This window comes from Leptinotarsa decemlineata, unplaced genomic scaffold, assembly GCF_025532065.1.
Source record: "Leptinotarsa decemlineata unplaced genomic scaffold, Ldec_3_MD MMD2_tig00026340_RagTag_RagTag, whole genome shotgun sequence".
Lineage (NCBI taxonomy): Eukaryota > Metazoa > Arthropoda > Insecta > Coleoptera > Chrysomelidae > Leptinotarsa > Leptinotarsa decemlineata.
In genome coordinates, this window is record NW_027412694.1 from 9,259,119 (window position 1) to 9,286,360 (window position 27,242).

Sequence of the window (27,242 nt, forward strand, 5' to 3'; positions counted from 1 at the left end):
TCTGTAAAACATCAGACAATCGTCATGCCAAAATATTTTTAATTTCTATGATGTAGCAAAAAAATCGTTTTCCAAATTTGCCACCCCAGAAATCTGCTGCCCTAGGCTCAAGCCTACTTAGCCTGCTGGTAAATCCACCACCGGGCTTATGTTGGCTTTGAGGACGGCTGCAGTTTGTGGCCTATTCGCATACACCTGCGACTTGAGAAAACCCCACAAGAAAAAGTCTAACGGGGTCAAATCGCACGATCTCGGTGGCCAGTTCACATCACCTTCATGTGAAATGACCATGCCTTCAAATCGCAGAATATCCAATGTTATATGAGCTGTGTGGTACGTAGCGCCTTCCTGTTGAAACCACATGTCGTTGGTATCCAGATCATTCAAGTCAGGCCAAAAGAAATCAGTAATTAGTGACCTATAGTGCTCGCCGTTGACAGTGATGGCCTGGCCAACGTCGTCCTTGGCGATGACGCTGCCAGCCCAAAATCCACACCAAACAGTTACCTTTTCGGGATGCATTGGACGCTCTTGTGGATTGGTATCATCCCAAATTCGTCAATTTTTTTTGTTGTCCATGGTCGTTTACCTTCAGTTCTTGGGTCAGTTGAATTTTGTATGGGTGCAAGCCTAAGTCACGACGCAACTCTTTTAAAGTTGTGTAGTGGTCGATCCACCACATTGCGAATAGTCCTCTCGATAGGACGATTATGGCGATCGTAAAATGGGCGAAACGCGCGGACGTTGCTCGAACAGGACACCCATTTTGATAAAACAATTTCATTATGGATGCTATATCCACCCATGGTGATTTGGCAAAACATACTGAATAACTGACCTCTAATTTGACAGATGTAGCTTCAACAAGATGGCTGTTATCAATTGTCAAAGTTTGGAAGTCACTGTTGGATGACTCTATATTTGATATTTTTTGAAAAATATTTGACTACTCGGAACTGCAAATAACATTTACTGAAATGGACTTCATTGAGAACTTAAAATTGGAAAAAGGTGCTTTTCTACGAAAATTTTCTTTTAATAATAATAATAATCTTTATTGATCCCAAGAAACAAGAATGTTTATAACAGGGATAAAATTTAAAATAATGATTAAATTAATTATTTCAATATACATATACAATATACAAACACGAATATACATATATACATACATATTTACATATACACACATATTCATATATAAATATATACATTTTTGAATCATAATGGTAATTAAAAACAAAAAAAATGTAATATGGAAATCAGAATTTCAATCAGAGGAAGAAAGCAGAAACTTTTTCAATTCCGATTTGAATTTTGTTTTTCGATTCATTTTTAGTTTCTCTGGAAAATTATTATACCTATATTTTAACTCCTAAATGAAATATTGATTTCTCCCCAAATTTTGAGCGATATGATTCAACTAGTAATTTTTTTGATTGTCTTGTATTATAGTCATGGATGGTATTTATTTGATTGAATTCCAAATTCGAATGTTTGTGATTTTTTATAACAGAATGAATGAAACAACAAATTTTCAATTGAAAAATAGACTGAATATCTAAAAGATCACGTGGTATATATAAATTACACGTAGGTTCAAGATATGGTAATTTGAATATACATTTTATTATTTTATTTTGCAGTCTCTTGAGAGGATTTATTATTGATAAATTAGCTGTTCACCAATTGAAATTAAATATTGTAGATTTGAATATACCAAACAGAAATATATACATTTGAGGTATTTCAATTGAATAAAATTTCTAATCCTAAATAATATTCCTACAATTGGTCCGATTTTTTTTAACATCTCAATATGAGTATTCCAACAGAGACTTTCATCAATGTATAGTCCTAAAAATTTTGTGTTTTCAATAACGGACTATCAGTTTAAAATTCAGCTAAACTATTTGTTTATTGGTGGTGAAAATCTCCAAACCTCTGGTTATGTATATGTAAAGATATGTTTATAATCTCTACCAGAGGTTCCCAAACTTTTTTTCATCATAGACCACTTTTAAAATTTTGTTGGTTCCGGTAGACCCCCTTCCCTGCAGCTACATTTCTACCATATTCCCAAAACTCGACAAATGATGTGAAGATTAGATCTAACTATGGAAATTTTCGTTGCGGTTGCGTTCCAACCATGAATTAACAGTTTTTGAATACGAGTAAGAAGTGAAAATTGATTGGGTTATTAATTAACTGATTGTACTGTGAGTAGATGTCATGAAAGTGAAGTTTCTCAATAAAAAAAGTAATTCGATCCAATTTTATTTATTACTTACAACACAAGAAACCAAGCAATTCCAACTTATTAGATTTAGAAAAGTACCCATTCGCTGTGGTAAAAATACAATATTAATATTTATATTGGTGAAAAATCAAAACAAGTTGATGCAAGATTGCAAGCACACATACAAATTGTATTTCATTCACTTTGCAAGTCTCGACACGTACTGATTATGAAATTTGCAAGTCTTGACACATACTGATTATGGAATTAGCAAGTTTTTACATGTAACAGTAACTGAACTTCTTGGAAGCTAACACCCGCTTACGAATTGTGAACCACCATTTTTTGGTCACGCCAAGGTAGACCCCCGTTGAGTCTGTCGTAGACCCCTTTGGGAAACATTGGTCTATATGAAGTCGATTCGAATGACATAAAAACTAAGTAGTTACTAAACGTCGGCAGTTTCTTTGCATGGCCTCGATGGCGTGGAATAATTTACGAGGTATCATCATTATTTTTACGTGGAAGGTTTTATATGGTATTAACTGATGAATTTATAAGACCCGGCACATTATACTTTCATTTAGATGTTCGGATTGACTTCGTATAGATTATATAAGTTGAGTTTTTTATTTTAAATAATAATTATTATTGCTTTAGAGAGGAAATAATATTTTTTAATACTCAAGCAAATATACAGTGTGACCCATTTAAAATGGAACCACCCCTGTAGAATGTGCATTTTTCAATCAATCTCAATTTTTTTTTATTGAAATATTAAGCATGAAAAACTGTATCTTGACACTAACTTTCACAATTTTAGTTTCATTTCCAAGGCACTCTATGGTTTTTTTTGTTTGTCAAAAACGGCAAAAGTTTATTAGGCAATTTTTGTTTTCAAATTTGACTACACCACTGGATTCGTAGTCGTTATAAATCAAAACTGTCAAATTTTCATTAAAAAATATTTGTTAACAACGAAGTTACAACAACTTCAATTTTGGAAACAAAGTATTTGTTTGTAATTTTTATTCAGATTATAGACATATTTGAGATCTGACAACACTGTCATCACCAAGTAGAACACCAGTGAATTTGTACAGTGAAAATCCGAAGTCAACAGCTCAATGCGTTCTACAGTTATAACTCCTGAAAATATGGTAATGTGAGAGATTTGTGGTGCAAGCGTTTTGTAATAAAAATCTGACTACGCCACTGGATTTGTGGATAATATTCCCTTAAAATCATTCATTTGAGTGTAGGTTACGAGAAGTGAAAATTAAAATAAAAATTGAATAATTGAATAACAGAAAATTAAAAGTTCATTTTCAAGTTACGCAGTAGTAGACCAAGTTCAGAATCTCATGTCATGGGATCTCCCAATTGCGCTTTTACCAAATCTTGATAGAATCTTGAAGTATTAATGGTCATACTTGTAAGCTTTTTGGAAGTTTCCCAATAATAAATAATAGTACTTTTGTAACAGCGCACCTGGAAAATCACATTTTATGAGATTCTGAACTTACTCTACCTTCTTCTATAGCTGATGAAAACAAAATGTATACAAACAAGTTTCAAAGTATTTATTCAACAATTAATTGCCATTAAGGAAAAACTGATACTAAAATAAACATTGATTTAAAACTAAACATTCAAATTTTTGTGGCTTCTACCAAACATCGATTAAGTTCAATACATTTATCGTATCTCTTCCGAATATTGTTTACACTATTTCTTATTTGTTGAACTGTAATTTCGGCACAAGCTTGTCGTATCCTTTGCATGAGTTCAGCTCGATTCGTTGGTCTTGTTCTGTATACTTTTTGTGTCAGAATACCCCACAGAAAAAAGTCTAATATTGTTAGATCAGGCGATCTAGGTGGCCATTCAATTAAGTCACTACCTCGTCCTATCCAATGATTTGGAAACTGGTTATTTAGCCACTCTTTAACAATCCTCGAATTGTGGACGGAACAGCCGTCGAGATGAAAATATAAATTTACTTGTTCCGCAAGAGGCATTTCATCTATTTCGTCCGATAATTGGTTATTTAGAAATTCCAAAAAATTTTGCCCGTTTATGTTTCTATCAAAAAAATATGGACCTATTTTTCTATTTTGTACTATACCACACCAAACGTTAACTTTTTCGGAATAATGACTTTTACAATTTATGATCCAGTGCGGATTTTCCGTAGCCCAATACCGAGCATTTTGCGATGAAACTACCCCATTGGTGCTGAAAGAAGCTTCATCACTAAACATTATGCAGTTTAAAAAATTTCTTGTATTCAGGTACTCGCCTTGTGCCCACAAACAAAATTCCATACGTTTCACTTCATCACCTACCTTTAAAGAGTGAGGAGATTTAGGTTTAAATGCTCTCATTTTGTTTTGTTTAAGACATCGTCGAATAGTCTCTCTCGGTAAGTTTAAATCCAAACTGGCGACTCGTAAACTTCTGTTTGGGTGGTTTCTAAAATAATCTAAAACAGCACCTTCGTTTAAATTTCTTCTTCGGTGATTATTTTTTAAAATATGTTTGCTGACTGCACCGGTTTCTTTAAATGTTTTGTTAATTTCACTGACGGTGCTTCTGTCAATGGGAAGTCGATTTGGATGTCTGTGATTAAATATCCTAGCTGCTTCTCTTTCACTATGATAATTGTCCCCAGAAATTCTCACAATTTCAATTCTTTCTTCTAATGATAATTGCAAATCCATTATTAAATGCACGTAACTAACAACTATTATTTTATTTATGATTAACTGTCAAAATCACAGTCTGTTGTTGTTGATTTATTGAAAAACCTTTGCATAATGAGTTCAGCTTCCTCAAATTATTGATATCTCCTCTAAAAGATTGTTTTAGCTGAGTTATGAAGAATTTACAGGGAACAACTTTTGTCCTGCTCTCTGTTTTATTATTGAATAAATGATTTCCATGCTTTAAATCAATTTGATTTTAGCGGCTATGCGGAAGAATGTACTAAGTACTGCATAACTTGAAAATGAATTTTTAATTTTCTGTTATTCTAGAATACACTTCTCGTAACCTACACTCAAATGAATGATTTTAAGGGAATATTATCCACAAATCCAGTGGCGTAGTCAGATTTTTATTACAAAACGCTTGCACCACAAATCTCTCACATTACCATATTTTCAGGAGTTATAACTGTAGAACGCATTGAGCTGTTGACTTCGGATTTTCACTGTACAAATTCACTGGTGTTCTACTTGGTGATGACAGTGTTGTCAGATTTCAAATATGTCTATAATCTGAATAAAAATTACAAACAAATACTTTGTTTCCAAAATTGAAGTTGTTGTAACTTCGTTGTTAACAAATATTTTTTAATGAAAATTTGACAGTTTTGATTTATAACGACTACGAATCCAGTGGTGTAGTCAAATTTGAAAACAAAAATTGCCTAATAAACTTTTGCCGTTTTTGACAAACAAAAAAAACCATAGAGTGCCTTGGAAATGAAACTAAAATTGTGAAAGTTAGTGTCAAGATACAGTTTTTCATGCTTAATATTTCAATAAAAAAAAATTGAGATTGATTGAAAAATGCACATTCTACAGGGGTGGTTCCATTTTAAATGGGTCACACTGTATATGTTAATATAAATGTTAATTTATTTTGTAGTAACCTGATATTTATTGTTATGAAATAAGTATCAAATTCAATATTTGCTGCATATTACTTATTTAAAAAATCTGCTTATTTTGCTCACAATTTCCAATTTGTGCATAAATGAGGACAAATATTTTTTCAGATACATGACACGTCAACTGATGCAGCTGGCACGAGGCCGAATTGTTTTGGCCTTAGAGGGAGGCTATGACCTGCCTTCTATTTGTGACTCAGCTGAGGAGTGCGTAAGGGTTCTGCTGGGTGATCAGCCATCTCCTATCTCCCCTATTGAACTATCCCGTGTACCTTGTCCTAATGCTATCCTCACCATGCAGAAAGTTATTGCAATTCACACTGTCCGTTGGCCGTGTCTTCAGGAAGTTGTGAAAACCGCTTCATGTTCATTCAACGACGCCGTTCGGAATGAAAAGGACGACAAAGACACTGTCAATGCTATGGCCAGTCTGTCGATGCAGCATGCTGCAACCAACATGATTGGGTCTCCACCTGCTTATCATCCGAACAGCCCTCAGCATGTGTTACGACCGAACGCGTGAAAGTTGAAGGATTAAGCTCATTTTGTACCAAAATTTCAATTGAAAATTGAGTATGATTCGTTAGGAGAAACTTGAAGGTTATTTTATGGGTTAGTGTTCCATCGATTTAGAATTAGGAGTAAATTGTTGATCTGGAAAGAAACTTCATGATAAGCTACTGTTTCACAAATTCTCTTCAACTAAGATTGCTATTTGCATTCCATACAAATATTGAATGCACCAAATGCATTGCATTAAATGTAAATATTGAATTGCGCCAAAAAAATGTCTCAATCAATTGATCATACTGTCGCAACTCAGTACTCGCTTGGCTTATTAACACGAAGGATTTTATTCGTTGTTTCACCCATTCATGATTCATCCAAATAATGAAAAAACTCATTTAAAAACTTGAGGAAATATTTATTGCAACGAAATGTGGAAAATACTTCAGGAATAAACTTACACTAAAATGTTAATAAAAAATACTATAAATCACGAAAAACTTACATTATACTGCCACCCAGCGGGATCGAAGAAAAGGAGATATGCTGTATTTCTGGAACCTTTTCTGATGATCAATAGATACTGAATGAATTTCTCAATGCTGTCTGTTCATGATCTTGATCTCCCTCAATATTTATGAAGATTTATACGCTGACATTGCAACTTTGATCTAGTCACTGTACTAAGGTAAAATGCTCAATATGCAATCTGTGCAAAGTTTGTGGATTTGGAGATTATCAAAGTTTGTGTATTTGGAGATTGTTTTATATCAGTATATGATATAAAACAATCTATGATCCTATCAATTTCCATGTCTATGAGCTTGGAATATTAAAAGATGAAATTCTGAATACTGAGTGTTTTTGATTTCGAATATTGAAGTTGAGGTTGGAACATCTTTCAATTCATGTATTTACTTAAATGAATTTGAATTATTTCATGATTATTTTCCATATTTGACAGTATTGACAATATATCAGAATTTTTTCTTTACTTTGAGAACTGCATCATAATGATAAGTGTAGAATTTTTTCATGAAAATTTTTCTAAGCATATATCACAGACAAGAATCACCTGGTTTTAGAATGGAAAAACAGAAGTAACGCCGATTAGAACTTCAAATTGTGACATTGTTCAGTAATCAATTAAACTATTCTAACACTCGTGTAATATTTCTTACTGTTTTTTTGGGTATTTAATCAATATGAAAAATGAACAAAGCTGAATCAATAGAGAATCTGCTATAGGCTGTTCACGTTAAAAAGAGAATTACATCATTTTTGGTAATTTTGTATATCCAACATAACAACGTTAAAATTCCCACTGAAATGCGTCCAACAGCAATGTAAGTGTTGTAAGTTGTTTCTTTTGATAAGACCTGCGTATATTCAATATGCCTAAAGCATTCTCGAAATAGTCTTAACAAATACTAAAAGTAAGTAAGGATAATAGCAATAAAACATAAACATTACAAAAAAATTTGAAAGTTTGAAATAGTGCACATGTTGGCATCGCCGTAACTTGTCATCTTGTGACGTCATTCTCTTCTCAACGTGAACAACCTACAGATGTAATAGAAAATTCATCCCGAAAAGTTACTGTGTAATATAAACCACTGAAAAGTTCAATTAATTAGTTACTTGATGTATTTACAAATTATGCCTGCTTATAAAAAAGTTAGCAAAAAAATGTATTTCGGAAAGTATTTCTTTCCGTTCTCAAAACCCAAAATATTTACTTGTAAAAAACACCCCAGATGAAAATAGGTATATTTCCTTCGATAGATAGTCTACATGGATACACATAAAGAATGTTCAGTTTAGGCTCATATTTACGTTTTCAACCTTTCTTTTTAGTAATAGCAACAAGGTACAATCTTGGAGTCTTATCATTTTAATACGAGATTATGTGGCGACAATTTATGTGTCCCTCCAATTTATTGCGTGATCATCAGTAAATTTTAAAATATGCTTCACTATCTCTGATTCCATTATATGTCTTTTTCTCATATTATGTTCATGACTTTTCAGATTGTGGAAGGTTGAATACCTGAGAAGCAGCAAGAAATATTGACTCAACAAAAAATGTTCAGATAATACTTATGTAATATATGTAAATAATTTTTTCTACCATGAACATTTATGTTTCTTGAAAAATAAACCTACATGAGTTAATCTACAGTTAAAAAACAACACTTTTCAACCTGGATTCAATATTGAATTTGTAAAGATGTAACCACCATTCTTATGATGCTCTATTATAGGAAATTAGGACGGTTCAATTGTAACACAAAATGTCTCTGACGTTATAAAAGACATCAAACATAATACAATGTTTCAACTTTTTTGCGGGATATTGAAATTGTTTTGAAATGTGAAATATGACAATGTTGCTGATTGACTTCTGAAGCGTTCAATGTAGTACAAGATTTTATCTGATATTAGTCTGTTGGTATTTCGTCACTATCCATATTTTTCTTCAAGTACGATCAATTTCTAAGGATCTTTTCAAAATACACTTCTCTCCGGATATGAGAATATACGCTGATTATTTGAGGTCACATCAGTGGGGTTCATTGGTTAGTTCCATTCAACTGGATGTTCACCGTGTGATTTCGAAATGTGTTCTGACGATGAAAACTGATTTTCCTCATAAAAAAGTTGTTTTCATTCAGTACTTTGAATCAATAATCTAATTCGCCGAATAAATTTCGTCTAGAGAACATTTTAATTTTAGAGAATTGTTGTCATTGTATTGTCATTTTGTGGGATTGTTGGCTGTTGTTCATTTAAGAGGATGTTTTCCAATGTTTGAAATCATGATTGGTTGGCATTTTCAGGAATACAAAGACTGTTATTTCTTGAAAGGAACAAGTGGATAGAAATAATCTATCAATATCCACTATTGGGGATTTAACAGAGAGGTATATCTGTTTAAATATAAAACAATGATACCATATATACCATATCTATAGTGTTGCATTTACTGTATAATAACCGATCAAATCTTGGTTGAAGTGTTCCCTTTGAAGGTTATTTTCAGATAAGATTTTGGATTTAGGGCCGTATACAGGGGCACAGGAGACAAATGCTATGTTCTAGGAAATAAATTAAAATCAGAAAAAGTAGATTTATAAAAAGAGATTAATAATAATACATTTATTATTCCAAAGAAACATTACATGTATGTTATGTATTTTACAGTGTCCCTACTATAAAGTAGGGACACTGTAACATACTGAGAATAAAACAAATAAAAATATGTAAAACTACAAAATTGTCAATCTGTTTCAAAATATATTCTATCTTGAATTTCGTATATTTAAATTTTTTCATATTGTTAGGTATTTTATTGTATAAATTAACTCTAACGTGAAAAATACATTTTTGAGCAAATTTGATTTTGTGTGGTTGTGAAATTATATTTGGAATTTGCCATGTATTATGATCATGAATTGAATTTATTTCGTTGAAACACAGTACTGAATGATTTTTAGTATTCTTAACATTATAAGCAATCAAATAATGAATTAATGGATGTAGTCGTTACTATGTGGTAGGAAAACATAATGAAGAAAAGAGAATTGAAACTTTCTGTTTTTTATCACTTTTATTTGTAACTAACGTTATTGCAGTTTCGTCCTATAAGGACATTTTCATACTTATACATTAAACTAACAACGATTGATTACATTAGCCCTTATATAACACCACTGTAGGTAATGATAGCTTGATTGAGTACCTGAATTTTGTTTACTAGTAACAAAGTGAATTTGCTAATTTGAAAACCGGTGAGTAAACTAAGTCGATTTGATCAATTAACAGGTTGCACCCGCAATTTTTACGCTTGTGAATTTCCAAGGATTCCAAATAATGTAGTTTGCAACCCTTCTTTGCATAGTGCAAAATTTCCGTATCGTTTAGATTCGGGAACTTGTGGTTGCATGCCAAGGAATGGTTTGAAAACGTCGAATCATTTTTACCTAGTCTGAAGGACCTTTTATGTTCAGCATACCATTTATGGAAATGTATGCTGAATTTCAAACCACTATTTTCATTATAACGTTTTGATGAACCAATGTTCAAAATATCATTCTTGGAAGTTATTTTACTTTTTCATTATCAAACTTCAGTCCAACTAAAACCTGAAGATCACAATCTTTTGAGAAATTGAGAGCGGATACGTTTCTGTGTAATTTGAGAGTACAGGTTGTAGCCACTTGCAATAATTGAAAACAGCTGTAGAAAGGAAAGTACGAGTACACTGAGGTCCTAATCTATCTACTCCATTGGCGGTGACGCCGTTATTGGGATTTGTTAACATCAAGCTAATGTGTCCCACTCCCTTCACAACTAGTTCTTGATTTATCTACTCCTAAGCAAGGGCTGAAGGAGAGGATGTTTTAGGATATTTCCTATTACAAGGGTGTGATGGCATAATGAAAGTGGGAGTAAAGCCGGTACTTTAAGACGAGTGGTATGCTATGGTGATATGCTATGGTATGGTATGGTCACATATTAGGCAGGGTTTTTAAATTCAGTTAGGAATAGTCACGACAAAACATTTTTTACCGATCGCGAAAGAATAGCACCTAAAGGCTGACTTTCGACCAAAAGAGGTCAGATGTCAATCTTGCTAAGTAAGCAGTAAGTTGAGGACCGCTCGGAGAGCGGGGGTGGATGGAGTGGGGTAGTAGGTTCTCCTCGCTAAATAGCTGGGGGGGAAAGCTTCTACTTCAGGGCACTCAACCCGGGAGGGGGAATGGGGGGGCAGGGTTTTTGTTATTTTGGAAGTCTGTTTTGTAACAAGGTGCTCAATTAATTTCCAAGGCGGCTGAGGCCGACATTCATATGCTTTGATGGACATTCATCTGTTGATTCAACCTGCGTATGTTGTGTAGCTGTTAGAACATTGTACTTTGTAGATATATCCTGCCTCAAGTTCTATCGAAAACACTTTCCCAACACCAGAACAAAATACGGTCTCTCGACGCGCGTTTCGATAAACAAGATAGCAACCTCAGGAGATCATTATGACTAAATTTTACTACTATGTAAGTTTTTTATATGCTGGTGACCTAACTACTATCTGTTATTGTTCCTATGCCAAACTACCTGTTTTATAATACCTCTAATTTGTTATGTATTTCCTCTATGTTAGTGAGTATCCTCTAAATTTTTTCTCTAATATTTCTCTGTTTTTTATTTAGAATCCTCACATGTAAAATTGTTGACAACTATACATAACAACAGGTTCCTGGATGTATTCGTAAGCTTGGAAATCAAAAAGTGTGGAATGAGTTCTATGAATAGCGACAAAGGTTTCATTTCGAACTTTTTTTGGTCTTTCAATAGCTTCATTTCACGCCAGAGGTTCCATCACGAACTATCAAACTGCCTCAATCTGTTCAGCTTGTTGTCATAAAGAAATGGGAGATAAGTCATCAATAAATTTATGATTACCATGATGGCAAAGTGACACGTTTATTAAAAACTATAAATAACTTGAAAAATATTTCGCTTACATTTCACTTAAAATTATTGTATGTTGAGAATTTTTATAAACAGTAGCTAGGTACAGAGTGCGATTTTGTTTTGAAGTATTTTTAGACTGGTTGAATCCTTTTTCAAAAAGTCAAATTAAAAATCTGTGGTACACTAATCTAAAAACCAATGACATGTGAACAGTGATGCCGACATAATTTAAATTGGTGATGTGAAGCACATCGATGTTTCTTTTAAGAAATTTTTATAGTGCAATGTATTTTAAAAATAAATTTAATGGGGCGTGTTGATGTCAGTTGTTGTGATGAAATGGCTATTTAGGAAATTTTTTGAGAATAAGTTTGGATAATTGTTGAAATTGTAAGAATATGTGTACCTTTTTGAATTACATATTTGATAAAAATGCTCAGAATGGGTCATCGTTGAATTTTTTTGAAGTAAATAATACAATTCTATATTCGAAATGAAAATTGTTTCCTTATAAATCACATTTGAGTAATTTTTAAGAAAGTGGAACTTCTTTTGGAATTGTCAGTTCTTCATAAAAATAAATTAAATACTTAGTGATACAGTTAATCCAAAATTCTGATTAAATTGAATTGGAAAAAACATTTGAGTATGTTAATCAGCTTTTTTTTGTAACTTCATATTTTATATAGGACTTGAATGTCTCAGTGTATGAATAATTGGAAAAGTTGTAGCATAAAATGTGATTGATTGTTGATATGACTTTTTTTTTAATTTGGGGTGACTCAGCTGAGCATCAAAATATTTTATGGGTGTGATATCACCTATTTTTTATTTATAAAAAATTTAAATGTCTGGGAATGACTTAGTCAATCCATCAGTCAATGTAATTGTAATTGTTTAGAAAAATGTGGGGAGGGAAAACGGCATCTTTGTTTTTGTTACTTCTTTTGCAACTAGAATGTCGCTAGCTCTCCATTCCCCTAATTTTTCTCTGGAAAATGTTGAAAAACGAAACATTCCTGCAGCCACTTGGAGTGACTGTCTCTTATTGAATAAGATCAAATTTATCGTGTGTTTTATTTTTGTTAATATATTGAAAGTTTTTAATAAAATCATTTATTTACTTTATTAGTAGTATCTTTTTTTTTTGAAATCTAATAACAAATTACATTTCAGTTTCTAGTTACTATTAGGGAAATATTTCCTGATCACAAATCTTAAGTCAAGTGATATGACTTGCTACTATCAAACTGAAGGATAAAAACAAAATGTTCACTTTTTTTGAGACTAATGGTTATTTTCAATTCCCTGCACCACCCTAACTTTTGTTTTCAGTTATTGATGAAGCATCACCATCCATGATGGTAAAGAATGGGCGTGAAACATCGGTAGGACGGTAGCCTGGTGGGTTGATGAGGGTGGTCAGTTCCATTCAATCAATCGACCGCTGTGCAAACCGGTGGTTCGAACCGCAAGGCCGAACGATCGATTTTCACTTCCTATCGTCCAACCCGTGTTAGGAATCACACATTAAAAGGTAAGACCACCTCGTTATTCTTCAGTTCGCACAAGTTTCAACTTTTGAGTTTTCGTTCGTAGGGGGTTGACAGCTGGTTAACGGAAAAATATTTTTTTTCAAATCAACGTTAAAAATGTCTTCAGGTTAATATCCCGCGGTCTGCTCTGCAACTTTGTCTTTCTACTCTTCACATACTTTATCATCTATACTAGCACTTACATTATATATTTTTCGGGAAAGTCTCGTTTTCTTTAAAAAAAAAATAAAGCCACCTGTCGTTAGTATGAAACTCTGCATGTCCCAATAGTTCTGCAAACTGATAGCCTTTTTCCGAAGAATAGGGCCTCCAATTGCCACATTTTTGCGCCGACACTTAAAACACATTTCTCTAGGTCCTTGTATTCACATAGATTTATTCCTTTACTGTTTGCACTCAATCCACTTTCTTCTAAAAATTTATCTTGAAACTTTCAAATTGTGGCCAATGTACTAAAGGGAATTTCGAACTTTTTAGCAATATCTATTTTTTTCATTATATAATTCTCGTTTACACCTTTTTCGTTCATCAGCCACTGCAAATTTTAAAACTAACAGGAGTGTTAACATTACTGAACATAAAACAGTGATTATTGTCTTACAAAAAATTGAAGTTTGAACCTGTCGGAACATGAATTTAATTGTGAAATTGTATGTAGATAACTGATAGAAATTGTTATGTTAAGGTAATGAGTTGACAAAATTTGTTGAATGGAGATAAATATTACTTTCTATTTATATTTGGCAATGATTGAAATTAGTTATAAAAATATTTTTGACAAATATATTTGCAATGTAGGAATCGCACGTTAAGAAATAAGGCCTCGTTAATCTTTAGCTCGCACAAATGTCGACTTGTGGGTGATGTCGTTGGTAGAGGGGCGACAGATTTCGCATTAACTCTTATGAGCAGTTCGGGAATGTTCCTCAATTTGGGTTATTACAGCAAATGCAAGTTTGATCAAAATAAAGTTGAGTTTGATTATGATTTTTTCAAATTCACTTCGAAAAGTATTCAAATTGATGTTTCAAATGTTGGGTTTTAATTTTTAAAGGGATTTGTTTCTAATTCACATATTGGCAACAGCGCCTATATCAAGTTGAAATAATTTATACGTACCTAGATATTTTACTTTCAAAAAGGAAAATTATCTTTATAAATCAACAATTAAGGCAAAATATAAACTATAGTTCAATACCACTTCCACAAGCCACATAAACAACAGTTGTTTTGTTATTTATTTATATAGAGGAAGATAGGTTAGGTGCACAAAATATCATGTCACAGAATGTCTCGGAACATAAGTAAACAGAACAGCACGCCTCTGAAATATGTCATCTTTGTCTCATACAGGTAACAGATTCATTGTCCTTTATTAGCTATAACCGATGTTGCCAAATGGTGAAATTGAAACGAATCCCTTTAAATGTTGAATGCATTATTTCATTCCTCTTTTTTAAGTATTTAAATAATTTCTTAAAAAATAAGGTTGAAACGATAAATTTAAAATGCATTGTTTTAGAGCTCTTTTATGAAAACTACTTGATTTTCGTCAGGAGGAACATTCTCCATTGTTATCATCAATTTCTATTTTGTCCCTTTAAAAGTAGTTTGCTTCAGATATGACACATTTGTGCCAGTAGTTCTTTCCAATTTTTGAATCAGTTCTGATATGCACTTTTTGGTATGTTCTTAAGCCGTCCCAGCAATTCGGTTTTTATCTCCTCAATCGTCCCAAAACACTGTCCTTTCATGGGTATTTTCAATCTTGAGAAACGTCGAAGGGGGTCAAATCTTGTAAATATGGTGTTGTTTTTAGCAAATACATTATTGTGATGCAAAAGCCATGAATTATTTTTCCACAATGCCGGAAAAAGCAGCAAAACGGAAGTGTTTTTTCATAACAAAGGTATTTCAATAAGATTCATTATCATCATCATCAGGGAATAACTTACAATTATAATATATGATAAAAAACAATATTTTAATCAATAAACGTTGATTGTTGGAGAAGTTGTGGAATTCCGATAATTGAATATGATGAACTGGGACTTAGATGGGTTTGGCTAGAGCCTCCATTTTGTTATTGTTGCAAGATGTTCCAAATTGTTTATAACTTTGTCTAGCGTTTGATCATGCATAATTAGGGCAGTGTCATTTGCATACTGGAGAATATATGCTTCATGCCTGAAGTGGTTGATATTTCCTTGTTGGTGATGATAAATATCAGAGCTGTATAAGTTATATAACAATGGCGAGAGCGGTGAACCCTGTGGAACTCCCTGGTCTGGGATAAATTCGTCTGATAACTACTACTCAGTATTTTAACTCTGTTTCCTGTCAATTAGCAGATTCTTAATTGTATGCACTAGATAGTTAGGGCAACCTAGTTGATACAGTTGGAATAAAAAACCCTGATGCCAGATGCTATTGAATGCTTTGTTCACATCCAGAAAGATCGCTGACGTTATGTTGTTGTTCAGCTTGGTTGTTTCAATGTTGATCGTGAGAGGATTTATAGTAGATCTTCCTTGTCTAAATCCAAACTGGTAGCTTGGAATTTTATCATTAAGCAGTTGTAGTAAATGGTCACGTAAAGGTGTTTACCAATTACAGGCAGGAGAGTAATCGGACGATAACTATCTGTAAGGGAGTGATCCTTGTTTGGTTTGGGAATTGTAATTATTGTGCCTATTTAAGCAGATGTCAATTCAAAACAGTTGCTGGCACTTATATGGACATACTGTTATATCAATTTATTTCACAGTGTGAATGTTTATTTACTGATCTACAGTAGGTTTAGCAAAGCATTGGTCTAATGACATTATAATTTTATTAATTTAGCAACTGATGTACAACACAATGACCAGAAATGGAATGAAACAATATTGTGTCCGTTTGGATACGAAATAATGAAGCTAAATGGAGTCATATCAATTTTTTTGTCAATTGTGAAAACTGGAGTGTGTCGAAAGTATAATGAGAAAAGTACAAGAGTAAATCCAAATAGAATCTTAAGTCCGTAAGTGAGTCCAATTTGCATTGTTAGACTATTGTTTTTACTTTGGCATTCTGCTAGGGTTTCCTCGATTTTGTTTATTTTTCGTTGAACCTTGGAATATTTCGCAAAATTTTCGGTGATGTTATACTGACTTTGTTCAACTAGCAGTTCTTTCTTTTGAGAAATAAGTTGCATTTCTTCAGAAGAAGGCCTGTTTCTCCATTTAAAGATCTAAAGTAAAAAAATGATTAACAAAAATCAGAATGAATTAAAAATACGTACCAATTTTCCTATTATGGATGTATGAACGGTAATGAAACTCAATACAGTTGACAAAATCAACAAAAACATTTTAGCTTAAGGCTTATTTCAAATGAAAACACTCAATTTCACTTAAAGTGACACAGAATAGTAAACAATTATTCTGTGGTTAAGATTCCCACAGAGTCGTAGAAATGAGGTGACATTGTTGACAATTGCTTTTACTTATAAAAACATGCTAAAATTTCAAATCCACCAATGGAAGAATCTGTTGGAACAGTCGATGGACTCGACAAATCATCTTTTCTTTTCTCAGAGAAAGAAAAATATCCATAAGAGCGCTGGTTGTTCAAACCATGGTAACATTAAACGGTAAACATTATATTCTGAATTTGTAAAAGTACCACTTCTGGTGCCATCACTATAGACGTGAGAAATTGGAATAGATATAAATACTGTCACAATAAAGTGAAGCACAAGAAGTCATAACTGATAGACAGAAAACCTCCCTTCATATTCGCACCAACTTTGAGTCATCAGGAATTGAATACGACTATTAAATAGTCGATATAGTCATCTGTTAGTAATATAATATTCTGTGCTCTTAGTGTCTTGTTTTCTTGAAAATATAGAATCAAGGTGAGTTTATGAAAAAATAACAGAATGAAATGACTGACGTTTTTGCCTTAATCTGTCTCTTGCATTAGCGTAGAGGCGTTCGGAAATTATACTGAACAGATAAGATAAGGAAGGACAACAATGTTTTCGTTTTAATGCAATGATATTTCTGAGAATTTAGTGCCTACTAATTTGGAATTGTGCCATACACAAGTTAAAGTTTGGTTATATTCATGATGGATTGACGCATGCCCAGAGAAAATTATTAAATGAAATAAAATAAGTAAAAGATGGAAAACTTTCAGCTTATTGCTTATTCCTTACATCAGCTTATTTACTTTTTCATAAACGCTCTGCTTTGAAAATATATATTCCACTTACTTCGCTTCATTTTATTTTTAAATTTATGTTACTTTTCTTATAAACTTTTTTTATTTATGATTAGTTGAAGATAAATAAAATTTGATACTAGTTCATCAGAAATATTTATTCTGACATCTTTTTGGAATATGAAGTTTTTTCTATTAAGCATTCATTACTATATACTGAGTGATATCAAAATCTTTGTATCTGGTGCCATTCAGTTTATTCGGGGTAAGAAATTTTAAATTCGGAACGAGGGTATAGTTCATTGGAGCCAATATTTCTAATGAAAAAACAGTTAATAATCTATTTCGGTTTACCCGGAAATGAACCCAAATCAAGAATTTCAATTAAATTATATGTATTCTCCAGACTAATTCAACGATATAGCACCGTCTCTGAGTAATAATAAGACATAGAGTTGCCATGCCTATACCTTTTCTGTACAATTTATGGGCGAGGGGGGTGGCGGATAACGAGGGGTTATGGAGAGTTTGTTTACATTTGAAGTAATTTGGACCATAAAACAGTAGCGGTTGGTTTAGTTGATAATCGGAGGGATATTATATATTTATAAAATAAATAATTTCAGGTGAAAATGTATTCTGTTTGAATAGTTCCTACAGGAAATCTGACTTTTATTAATGATTATAGAAATGAGGCCAGTTTTTCTACCACCTACTAGATTTTTATTCATATATGGCTTTATAATAAAGCGCGTGGTTTACTGGGTTAAAATAAAATGATTTCAAATGAACTAATTCATAACAATGATAAATGTTAATTTTAAAAGTAATGACCTTTGTTTCATATGATCAGATGTAGAAATTTGTGATTTATTCTCAGATTTGATGATAAGCGGTACGGTTTGTGAGGTCCGATATAAAGAATTTTCGATTAGAAATCATAAATACTTATAATTACTATTGAGGTTTGATATTATTATGTGATTTCATTCAAAATTGGTATCTAGAGGTCTTTGTGGACCGACATTATGTTTTTTTTTTCAATAATTCATGTTGACGACTTCTATAATTACGAAAAATCATTAATGTAAATGAAAAAAACTGTATTCAAAAATGAAAAATATGTTTTTCATATGTGTGCCATAAGTCATATTCATTTTGTGATCAACAGATTAAAGAGCTTTCTGCTCAGTATTCAGTTTGTATATTAAATAGTTATTCTTGTGCAACCGGTGTTGAATCTGTTATTGCTCACTTAACAACTAACTTACGTCACCCAAAGAATTTGATCTCCGTTTTGGTTTTATTTTCTTTGCACAAGGCTCTCGCGTTGTATACAGACAATATTCAATAAGAAATGACGGTTGTCATTTTTTAACCTTTTTTTGGTTGGGATATGTCAAATAACGAAATAATATACCTAAAATAACGTGCTTGAGGAAGTTGTGATAAAATTATGAGTTATTTATCAATGTTCGAGGGATATTCGGTGAGAAAATTTTTTGCAATTCGAACAAAATTATTTATTGAACACACAGTTATTAAAAGAACAATTCGTATAATGATATTCCGTTGATCTTGCTGTATTTGCCTCGGTTACTGCATAGGTGTTTCCACGCATACTATTGATTATTTGGTTATGATGTTCCTGATCAATATTCAAATAAGGTTTTATGGAATTTCCATTATTGTGCCCAGTAATTTTCAACAATTGCTGTTCTTGAACTTCACTCTTAGCTAGTTGACTGACTGCAGTTGCTCTATTAGAGTGATTGGTTATTTTCCTCTGTTTCGTATCCAAGCCAATTGCTTCAGCAGAAGATTTCGTCCATTCGTTGATTATATTTCTACCCAGAGGCATATTGTCATACCAGTTATCGCTTCCTGTCTTCCAGTGACGATTTGGCCTTAAAAATAGTCTATTTGTCTTGATATTTGTGCCTCGTTTTGATAATAATTTAATGAATAATCTGACAGGACAAGCATTGTTATCACTATTTTGAACTAACCATTTGCTAGAGGCGCAGTTCTTTGAACCCCCTTGGCAGGTTTTACTGAAAATTGGATTATATTCTATCCTATTAGTTGGAGATCCATTGTTGTTCTTTTCGATATGAAAATAATCAACTAAGCAAGCAGCACCTTCACCACCTCTCCAAGCCAATTCCACCGCTGCTATGTGATAAAATTTGCGTAGGAGTCCTATTTTCATCCCAAAAGTTTATAATTTTACTCATTTCATTTGAAGTTAATGGTACTGAGCTTGTTTTGCGTTTAGTGGGATCTGTTTGTAAATTTCTTCGTGCTGCGTCGCGTGCATTCCGCGCTTGTTTGAATGCAACACTTTTAAAAGGGTCTAGCATGATATTATACTCCTTGTAATACTTTTCTTGTAATAATTTGCTTGTTATATTCCATACGGTTTTAACAGTAGCCTCCTTAAGCTCTGTGCTATCCTTTTTTCTCATATTAATCGCCCAATCCTTGAGTTCAATTTATTTCGAATGACATTAAAAATAAAATAAATACAACAATAAAAATTAATTGGCGCTTCGGGGCGACTTCATTGATTCCAGTGGCGCATTTGCTTTTTCAGCTGCAGGAAAACCCGGAAAAACCTGCAGCACCACATCATCTGAAGATCTTCATCCAACAATGTCCTCTCTCTCATAAAACAAAATGTAGGGTGTCTCCAAAGGCTCCAATAAATTCAATGCATCGCCAGAACACTTCGTGACACGACTATCGTCAAACTTAAACCAGTCCGTTTCTTCTTTGACCAAGGCGTAATAATGACCACGTTCAACGCCAGAACCACAGTGAACAATGACTGCATGAATATTATAACAGTGGTCTGCTAGGTTGAAATGTTCATCTATTTCGAACCTTCCAAAGAGTTTCTTGCTTCCGTTAGAGGTTTAGTCTTGTTTGAATATCATCAGTGTTATTATTAGATTGACTGGTGCCTCAGCTATACTTGTATATTAGGGATCACATTTCACAAGCCCAAAATGACATCAACTAGGAATGTTGAAACCATAGCTACTAAACAAAGTATTTATAATCCAACACCAGTTGACGTTGCTTACACCCGCCAATGTGGTACTAGGCTGAACAATGAATGACATTTGTCAATGATGTACAATGATCGTGACAACTTTCTTTTAGTGAAAAGTGAGAGTTGAAGTTTTGCGAATGAATTATAAATCAGTCAGAAAGTTTCACCACAGTAAAAATAAACCAGTAAGTCAACTATCACTACTTTCAGTCATAAATTCACAAAATTCTCGATCCCCTCGAAACGAGGCGCGGAACCAATTTCGATCTTTAACCATAGGCGTGCGCTTATATAATAATGTCTTTTTTACATCTTCCATTTTCTATATACATAATAATAAAACAAACAACAATAGCCAACTACAAAACTGAAAATAATAATAACAACAGCAATTTCCGACCGTTTATTATAACTAATCTGATGCCCGTGGGACCGTCGAATCCTTCGATACTAGAGCACTGAACGCGTTGGATGATAATCTGTTGATAATCAGTTGAAGGTCCCCGGCAACTAGGGTGGATCACGTGGTAAGAGGAGCTCCTGGATATATTATTCTACTGTGGCTTTACTGCGAAGTGACATGAAACACAAACATTTAAACTTGAAGCTTGAAGTGTCATCATGTTAGTACTGTTATGACTTATGACAGTATCAGTGTATAGGTTATGATATTGGAAAGTAGAAAATTTGATTTCACAGAACTTGAGTCTCTGTTTTGAAATATAATAGAGGTTAATTGTAAATATTTCTGATTGTAAATAGTTCTGAGTATAGTTAGTTTGAATGTACTGAAGTAATGTTAAAATGGATAAACAGTCGTCTCTAATTTTACCCAAAGAAGTGGAAGGCAATGGCATTAAAAAAGATATATTTCAAGAAAAATCCAAGAAAGGATTAAACAGTATTAGGGCTATCATATTTTTATTATTGTGGTATTTCTTTAGTGGTTGTACATTGTTTTTGAACAAATATATTTTAGCCTATCAGAATGGAAATCCTGCAGTATTAGGTGAGTGTTTTAACTAACTATTTTTTTGATAATTCACTCTTAATCTATATAATTAGCATTTTTCACATATCTCGGTTTGAAACGTTGTTCAGAAGAATGTTTAGGACTCTCTTTACAAAAGAGGAGTGAAATGAATGACATTGAAAATAATATTACTTATATGAAATAAGAATAGGTAATTTATAAAATTTTAAATATGTAATATATTCTCAGATAACAGAACTGATATCTATAGGTAAAGGGTTTGCTGATAAAATTGAATCGTTTATATTTATCATGGAAAAATGAAACTCACAAAATATTGAAAGAATTGAATTGGGATTTTTTTTTCTCTTTCAAAGGTGTCTCTGATAACTTGAAACATTGATGAATTGAAATAGGAAAAATTGGAATATGTACTTTGAAAGAAATAACAAATTTCCACTTCAGTTTCTGTGATTTCTTCTAATTTATTTATTGAAAGTTGACATAGCCTTTAATGCTTGTTGTATTCTAGCTTTTAATATATAATATGCATAACAAAACATTATTTTTCCTAGGTTTTAAGTTTGTAAGAATGATTTGTTTTTTTTGGGTAGAAATAAAAATGGATAATTTTCTTGCTTGAGAATGTGAGAGAAGTATATTAATATTACAAAATTTCCTTTTTCTAATGTCTGAACAAATTCAAAATTTTTCATTTCTTTTTCGTTATTTTGATTTGATAACTTGATAACGAATTATGGCTATTTCCATTCAGCAGAATAATTTTATAGGCTCACTGGCATTTCCATCTCAATGAAGGAGGACTATTCTTTATTATTCAAACTACAAAGTTCCCATGAAATTATTTTCAAACAAATTGAATGTAAAGTTAGCAGTTGTTCAGTGGTCATTTTTATCTCTGGTGGAAACATGAGTGACTCTGGGAATTAATCATCACAATTAATATATTTTTGAATTCGTTATCGAAATGCCAAGAGAAGTTATGAACCTTTTCTCGTTTACATACTTGATGATTATTCGTTTTTCTGGGACCTTTAAGGAACACATTTTTCGTTTATCAGTCATTGCAAACTTTAAAACTAACAATACGGTTGTTATCAAAATTCCAAGAGAATGTATGAAATAGAATCATGCCTACTGGTTTATTTTCGTTCAAATTATGAAAACTTCTTATGAATCTTCTCCCAATTAGATTTTGTGCAGAAACCTGTGAAATAAACTGAAGAGCAACACGTCAAAAAATGACTCTTTCGAAAGACATCTAAGTGGTAGTTTACACTTGAACAATTTTTTTTGAAATACATTTTAAATCCTTTGATTTATATATCACCACATATTAATATTTTTTATTTCTTACTAATTCGGACTTCGAATCAAAACTTGAAGTGCTGAAATCTATTAACTTTCATATTCAATCGAGTATTCTAGAAACCTAGAAAAAATTAAGTGAATTGAGGAATAATATGAATCATTAAGTAACCTTCTGAAGGATGGTTAAAGCTCAAACCAAATTTTAAAAAATTCGGATTATATACTTGAAAATGTTCACTCAAGTGAATATTCAGTATTGACCCTTAGAATAGACCAAGGAACAATATAGCTAGAAAAGATTCATTTGGAAACAAAGGGGTCGTTTATTCTTGAGGGAAGTTTTCAAAAATTCTGATAACTTTTTTATTGACCTCTTTTGGATATTTTCACATTCCACAATCTGAAAAAATATGAAAATTATAATGAAGAACTTTATACAGGTGATGAAAGAGCAAACGTTTTAGTTTACCCCGATAAGTTACTGCATAAATTTGAAGTATTTTTCACAAAGAAAAATGTTTAATTTATCAGTAACTTGTTGTATTTGATAATTTTGCCTATCAAAAAAATAACTGAAAAATAATACAATACTTATCTTAACCTTTCTGAGGCCATAATCTGCCTCCGTCTTCAGAAATGGATAAAAATATAGCCCGGGCTTGGTAAACGATGGAAAACGTCTCAAGATATACACCTTTAGTTCTCGCTATTTCAGGTAGGGGGCGCGCTAGCAGATATGTATAAAATTATATATATTGTGCGGATTTAATACGGTTCATACGAGTCCCATTAGATATCACGCATTATACAAAGCCCATACATTTGGCATCAATGGGTAATGATCGTTAGGTTTTGTATCACGATTCAAGCATTAGATAGACGAAACTCCGAATTCTCAGTCTCCACATTTCGTTTCGTTATATTTAGCTGGATAACTAAAAGAATACTACAATTTTTGAAAAAAACATGTTGGCCTAAATCACTCACTCATTCCCGGGTATAACTATAGGGGGTGTTGTTTATTACAACTTAAATAATTGAAAAATGAGTCGATTTTTTCGATATTGGGATTGTTTTCAGATATTTTCAGGCCAATGTGCTTTCAGAAATGTACTCCCTTTTCAACTTTGAACAAGTTTTCTTTTGTTTTTGTTAAGAAAAATCCAATTTTTAATATATGAAAGATATTTCATTTTTCTTGAGTACATAATCATGGCATCATTTTTGGGATCGCTAAGAATCATGCGTTAAAAGGTGAGACCGTGTTTATCTTCAGATAGCACGAATTTCGAGGTTTGTTGTTCGTATGGAAACGACAGATGTTAACGGTGAAACTATAATTTTTTCCGTTAAAATGTTAACTATGGAAGTATAGATAAGAAAACGGTTTTCAAAAGTAAAAAATGACTCAAGTCAAAAAGTAGCTACTCACTCTCTCTCTTTCTCTCTCTCTCTCTTTCTCTCTTTGTTCATTGAGTGAGGTGGTGGAACTGAAATTGAGAGCGTTGTATGTGAGAGTGTATTTAATTTCCTGGATATTTTATTATGAAACTCAGAAGAATTATGTTAACTGAAATATACTACTCATATATTTACCCATAGTGCCAATTTTAATTGCTCTATATATAGCTTTCAAATGGCTCCAGAGACCCTATTTCCATCCAAATGAACTTTTACATAGTGAATTGACTCACTCTATTTGAAATATAATAATAAATATAATTAAACATAATAAACATAGTTAAAAGCTGAGGACAGTGTCCTATGAAAGTCTAATAAATAAAATAAGATCAATATGGACGCTTATAAAAATATAAACATGATATCATAGCAGAGTACAAAATTATCATGAACATAAGGATCATATGGACGCTAATAAAAATATAAACATGATAGTATAGCAGAGTAAAAAATTATTATGAACATAAGGATCAGAACAAGATATCATCGATTTCATTTTCAATAGCATTCACAGATGTAGCACTAACAACTTTTCATTATATTGAAAATTTGAATGCCTTGAAACTGCTTTCATTGTTTGGTCTCAAAGTTCATTTCTTCAGTTTGAATCAATAGTTTTATGATCTTTTATCAAAATTCTGAATGAAAATTTGGCCTAGACTAGTACAATTTTATATGAGAGTGCGGAAGGAGAAGATGAGATCTCCTCCGAGTGTAGCTTTCAGTATATGAGAGTTGGTTTTTCAACAGATTTGAATAACATAGGGTGAACGTAAGTATGGTAGTTTCATCGATGTCATGAAGTGTATTTGTAAAAATGTTTCGTGAAATCAATTCTGACACGTTCGCTTGTTGATAGAATATGATTGGACCAGGTGAGGTCTGAAGTGATAAAACACATTGGTCTTAGATCAGGTAAATACCAGTTTCTAGTTTGTGATTGAGTATATCGTAATGTGTAAGGAAAAACAGTTGTTTTTTTATATGTAAGACGACACATTGAGCAATATTCAATGGAAGTAACCATTCATTGCATCATCAACAATACTGCGATTCAAGAGTTGAACTAGAACCCTAGAATAAAAAATGTTTTCAAAATTGGGAAAATATATTCGAGATAGTGATGAGGTAATAATTTGTAAAGAAAACTTTTGGTGGAATTCTATTCGATATTTAGAAGCGTTTGGAACCACTATTACGAAAATTTTTATGATGGGACTACCTTGATTCACATTTCACTTGCTGAATGAGCATCTCTCTATTTCCTTTACAGGAACACCTTTTGTGGGGATGATGCTTTATACCAGGCGGTTTAGAGTACTAAAATTACATTTTCATGACTCAGTCAGGAAATATATCAATTTGTTTATATATAGCCCATATTTTGGAAAAATGAGTAAAAATATTTTTTATGTCAAACGGTTACAAAAAAGGGATAATGTACTAAAAATTGAAAAATAATTTGAAAAGTTCTAGGTAGCAGTCATCACACCACTCTCCTCAGCAATCTACGGAATTGATCAAATAGAAAATAATGGAATCGTTGGGCGAAGCGTAACCTGAGTAAATATGTAAATACCAAGCCCCACGATTTTACTATTTTGCTATCTCATCAATACCGTAGATTGCTGAGGAGAGTGGTGTGATGACTGCTACCTAGGACCTTCCAAATTATTTTCCAGTTTTTAGTAGATTACCTACATCATTATTATTATTTTTTTTTATGAAATCTTTCAACGTAACATTTTCAAGTTTTCAGTTTCTAATTTTTATCCACCCCAATGCCACAGAGTTCTAGACACGTTATAACCTTTTACCTCAACTTGGGTGATGTATCGCTAACGACGTATCATTTGCAGCCACCCTAACGCCATACAGTCCTCAACACGATACAAAATTTTGACTTGGATGAAAGATCCATGCTTGTATTTCGATTAGTAGGTACCACTATAGTACCTTCTAGTCAAGCCGTCATTTGATACACATATTGAGGTTGTAGTGATATAATATGTATTTCACCATTTTATAGCTTGAATTTGCATCTTTTTCAGAGTGGACTACTATTCTACCAGTCAAGCCTTGTCATTTGATATCCATATTGAGGTAGTTGTGGGATAAAAATATATAATTTTGTAGCTGCGGCCAACTTGAATTTACAATGATACCGAATTCATTAAATTGTATTGTCATCAAAACTGAATATGTGTACCAAATATCAGATCAAATTATCAACAAGAAATGAGTCAAACTCCAATTACTAAATTTGACCCAAATAAATAAATGTATAAATAAATAAACGAACAAACAAACAGGACAAGCTGAATGAAACCGTTTGATTGATGAATTGAAAAGTACCTTCTCCTTTTCGACATTACAAAAAACTGAAGGTGAAATACATATACTTGGAACTTCAATAATGCCTCGAACTGAAAACTGAAAAAATACTTCAATTGAATGCAAAATTATAGATAAAACACATTTAATTTGCAGCCTGTTCTGGATTGCTCCACTCATTTTTGCTCTCGATGACGAAGACGAGATCAGAAAGCTTTGATCATCATTTGTGTCAAGATAAGTTTAAATACACATTTGACATAAAATGAGATTAACATTTAGGTTACTAATTATAAATACAATCACATTGTTTCGTATTTTCTAGGTTGCAGAATATTAAGCTCGTGCAATTTCTCTACTTATCAAATCATGAAGTGTTTGCTTATTTCGAAAATCTTATTCAATTGAAGCATTCAACCTAT

The 27,242-nt window shown here is 32.4% G+C and overlaps 3 protein-coding genes across 3 annotated transcripts in view; 2 read left to right on the forward strand and 1 right to left on the reverse strand.

Moving 5' to 3' along the window:
* Positions 1 to 13,025, forward strand: part of HDAC4 (Histone deacetylase 4) — a 153,952-nt gene extending 140,927 nt beyond the window's left edge. Inside the window, exon 10 of the mRNA XM_023156375.2 lies at positions 6,024 to 13,025. Coding sequence (XP_023012143.1) covers positions 6,024 to 6,438 — 415 coding nt within the window. The 3' untranslated portion in view covers positions 6,439 to 13,025. The remainder of the gene's footprint in view (positions 1 to 6,023) is intronic.
* Positions 13,026 to 16,267: 3,242 nt separating this feature from the next.
* Positions 16,268 to 16,896, reverse strand: LOC111502313 (uncharacterized). The gene is made up of 2 exons (XM_023156374.2): positions 16,737 to 16,896; positions 16,268 to 16,685 (listed from the first exon to the last, which is right to left on the reverse strand). The coding sequence occupies exons 1-2, from the start codon at positions 16,803 to 16,805 to the stop codon at positions 16,278 to 16,280; spliced, it is 477 nt and encodes a 158-aa protein (XP_023012142.2). The 5' UTR covers positions 16,806 to 16,896; the 3' UTR covers positions 16,268 to 16,277.
* A 4,474-nt stretch (positions 16,897 to 21,370) lies between these two features.
* Positions 21,371 to 27,242, forward strand: part of LOC111502310 (solute carrier family 35 member E2A) — a 39,309-nt gene continuing 33,437 nt past the window's right edge. The window contains exon 1 of the mRNA XM_074183674.1: positions 21,371 to 21,729. Coding sequence (XP_074039775.1) covers positions 21,525 to 21,729 — 205 coding nt within the window. The 5' untranslated portion in view covers positions 21,371 to 21,524. The remainder of the gene's footprint in view (positions 21,730 to 27,242) is intronic.

Excerpts from the sequence above, each read along its gene's own strand:
- LOC111502313 (XM_023156374.2), bottom strand. The coding sequence starts at position 16,805 with ATGTTTTTGTTGATTTTGTCAACTGTATTGAGTTTCATTACCGTTCAT. Across the intron at positions 16,686-16,736 it reads CATCCATAATAGGAAAATTG|ATCTTTAAATGGAGAAACAG; the intron begins GTACGTATTTTT and ends TTTTTACTTTAG.